The following is a 3003-nucleotide window of genomic DNA, read 5'->3' on the forward strand; positions in this document are numbered from 1 at the left end:
ATGAGTTATATCTATACAGGGACGAATTATTTAATCCCAAAAACAGAGAAACATATCTTAATTTGATAAATATTCAAATTAACATCGATCAAATTATAATTTGACAAAGAACGGGTGACTAAATATAAATATAATATATAAATTTATGCATACGTCATATAAAAACAGCTCATCAATTGCTAAGATTATGCATTTGATTGGACCTAAAAATAATAACAATTTCAATCCATATAATCTGGACATCATGGTCATTCTTAGCATGCCAATTATAAACAACACCCGTTCACATTTCTTCCATTGATAATTGATATATATATATATATATATATTCATTTAACAGTTCATGACTATTGTTAATAATTATATATATATATATATATATATATATATATATATTATAATAATATAGTAATTCGTGTATTCATAATATATTTTGTTTACGGTGAGAGTTCATACAAGAGTAGTGATGGGTATGAGACTCACACTCAATAAGTTTCGATTTAATTTTAAGATGAGATTATTTGTTAAAAATTCGGGTTCGAGACAGACTGAAACAATTTTTTTAAGATAAGATTAAATCAAAAGAGAGTATATAATATTGACTCAAGATAACAATATATTTGATTAATCAAAAACACAATCTGGCCCATGCTCATCACTGCACAAGGGAGACATTATACATAAGATTCTCATTTTATTAAACGTATAAATTCGAGACTTTTAATATTGGATTTTCACATTTAGTCTCGATATGATTATCAAGAATCGAATTAAATCGAACCTCTAAACAAAGAATAAAGTATTTTCAATATTTATTATTTCTATTGGTAAGACTCGAACGATGTCGACTTTTTACCACACTACGCGTTGGATTAACCAAATATTTTTGTTGATTAATTTGAAACATTGAAGACGACTGTTGTGATGTTTGTTTTGTTCCTAAGAAGACACGTTTCATTTGGGCGGTACCGAATCCTCTTGACTGGTCCATTTTTGCCTTTCCTCATCTCTTCTCTTCCTTTTTCATATAAATATGTACACTTAATCCTTCATGCATTAGATGCTTAACTCAAGTTTGGAAATGGCGAAACCTCCTCCTCCTTCAGACAAAAATGGAGGGTTGAAGAAAGGTCCCTGGACTGCAGAAGAAGATCAAATACTGATTGATGATATCCAACAACATGGCCATGGCAAATGGCGTACCCTTCCCAAAAATGCAGGTTTTCTTCTTCTTCTTCTTTATTTCTTTCTCAAGCTCGAATTTGTTTATGTTATTCGGATTCGAGTATGAATAATTTGAGTATTCTGATTGTATTTAATTAGGGTTAAGAAGGTGTGGAAAGAGTTGCCGGCTTCGATGGGCTAATTACTTGAGGCCTGACATCAAGAGGGGCAAGTTCTCAACTGAAGAAGAGGAAACTATAATACAATTGCACAATGTCTTGGGCAACAAGTAATCACGTCTCTCTCTCTCTCTCTCTCTCTCTCTCTATATATATATATATATATATATATATATATATATATATATATATATATATATATATATATAGTGATAAAATAATTTGACCTATAATTTTAAAACTTAGGTGGTCTGCCATTGCTGCTCGGTTGCCAGGAAGAACAGACAACGAGATCAAAAACTATTGGAACACTCACATCAAAAAGAAACTACTGAGAATGGGGATCGATCCCATAACTCATATTCCAAGGCTCGATCTCCTCGAGCTTTCCACACTTTTGAGCTCATCTATTTACACTTCTTACAACCTTAATGACCCCAAAGCTTTGCTTGGAGCAGCATCCATGTCCGACCCCAAGCTCCTAAACTTAGCCGCCATAGCCGTCTTGTCATCGTCCCAAACCAAGACAGCCAGTTTTCAGTCTGCAAGTGATCACTATGAACCCTACCATGGAAACTCGGTTCAGAGTCAACTCCAAGCTGGAACACTGTTTTTACGGCAAAGTTCGAACCGTTTTTCTGCAAATTTGAGTGATGGTTATGATTCGAAGGGTTTTCTGTCGACGGAAAGCTATGGCTACCAAGAGTATGATCCGAACCAGACATGTTTTACGGGAAATATCTCGAATTTGAGCGCTTTTGGATCGGTTTCATCGGTATCAGCGCCTTCTTCGAGCTGGACTCCAGTGAATTTGTCATCGGCGGCGTATGTAAGCAATAATAATGGTGGCAGTGGTGAAGGTGTTGATGGCTATTGTAGTAACATGATGTTTGATGTTCCTAATAGGTTAAATGTTAATGGATGGATGTAATATTTGAAACATATGTTAGGGAAAAGAAAAGAAAAAGAAATATTATTATTCTATTTAACATTCAACATCTTTGAAAAGAATGAAGCTGCTGATCGATTGGTTGCTCTGCGGCGAGGTGCTCCCATCGGTACTAGAGTGTTCATGGAGCCCACAATAGATTTGGCTTCACAACTGCACAAGGATTGGTTTGATTCTAGCTAGAGACTTGATGTTTTTGTCTTATAAAAACAAATTAATTTTTTTTAAAATCATCATATGTTACAAGTCATATCATGATAGTATTAAATGATTTTTTTATAATTTTATTGTTTTTAAATACATTTTTAATCTTTTAAATAAATTTAAAATCTTATTTTATAGAATTAAAATATATAATATTAAAATAATATTTTAAAAAAATATTAAAATTAATTCGTTTAAGTTTAGAAAGATTTAAGTGGTTTAATTCTTTAATTTCAAAATATAAATAATTTAAATTTTCAATTTAGAAGGTCAAAATTTCCGATTCTTCAGCTGGCTAACACGCGTTACCACAGTCAAAGAACCTTCAGCAATAAATATAGCACGTGAGAAACAGATAACACGTGGGATCAAAATTAAAGATCCAGGTAATACGCCGAAAATTTGTTGTCTGTTGCCGGGTTCTCGGGAAACCAGTCAGTCAAAGCTTTTAAACGACAGCTCCAAGTTAAAACGTGAACGCAACTTCAATACATACCCCTTTCCCTC

General features: G+C 33.0%; 1 protein-coding gene across 1 annotated transcript; it reads left to right on the plus strand.

Annotated features, from left to right (window-relative positions):
- The first annotated feature begins 1070 nt into the window (after positions 1-1070).
- Positions 1071-2295, plus strand: LOC120189307 (transcription factor MYB102-like). The gene is made up of 3 exons (XM_039192622.1): positions 1071-1220; positions 1324-1453; positions 1590-2295. Exons 1-3 carry the CDS (start codon positions 1082-1084, stop codon positions 2272-2274), a joined length of 954 nt encoding a protein of 317 aa, XP_039048553.1. The 5' UTR covers positions 1071-1081; the 3' UTR covers positions 2275-2295.
- The last annotated feature ends 708 nt before the right edge of the window (positions 2296-3003 follow it).

Source organism: Hibiscus syriacus, unplaced genomic scaffold, assembly GCF_006381635.1.
Source record: "Hibiscus syriacus cultivar Baekdansim isolate YM2019G1 unplaced genomic scaffold, ASM638163v2 tig00116954_pilon, whole genome shotgun sequence".
Taxonomy (NCBI): Eukaryota; Viridiplantae; Streptophyta; class Magnoliopsida; order Malvales; family Malvaceae; genus Hibiscus; species Hibiscus syriacus.

Excerpts from the sequence above, each read along its gene's own strand:
- LOC120189307 (XM_039192622.1), top strand. The coding sequence starts at position 1,082 with ATGGCGAAACCTCCTCCTCCTTCAGACAAAAATGGAGGGTTGAAGAAA. Across the intron at positions 1,221-1,323 it reads TACCCTTCCCAAAAATGCAG|GGTTAAGAAGGTGTGGAAAG; the intron begins GTTTTCTTCTTC and ends GTATTTAATTAG. Across the intron at positions 1,454-1,589 it reads CACAATGTCTTGGGCAACAA|GTGGTCTGCCATTGCTGCTC; the intron begins GTAATCACGTCT and ends TTTAAAACTTAG.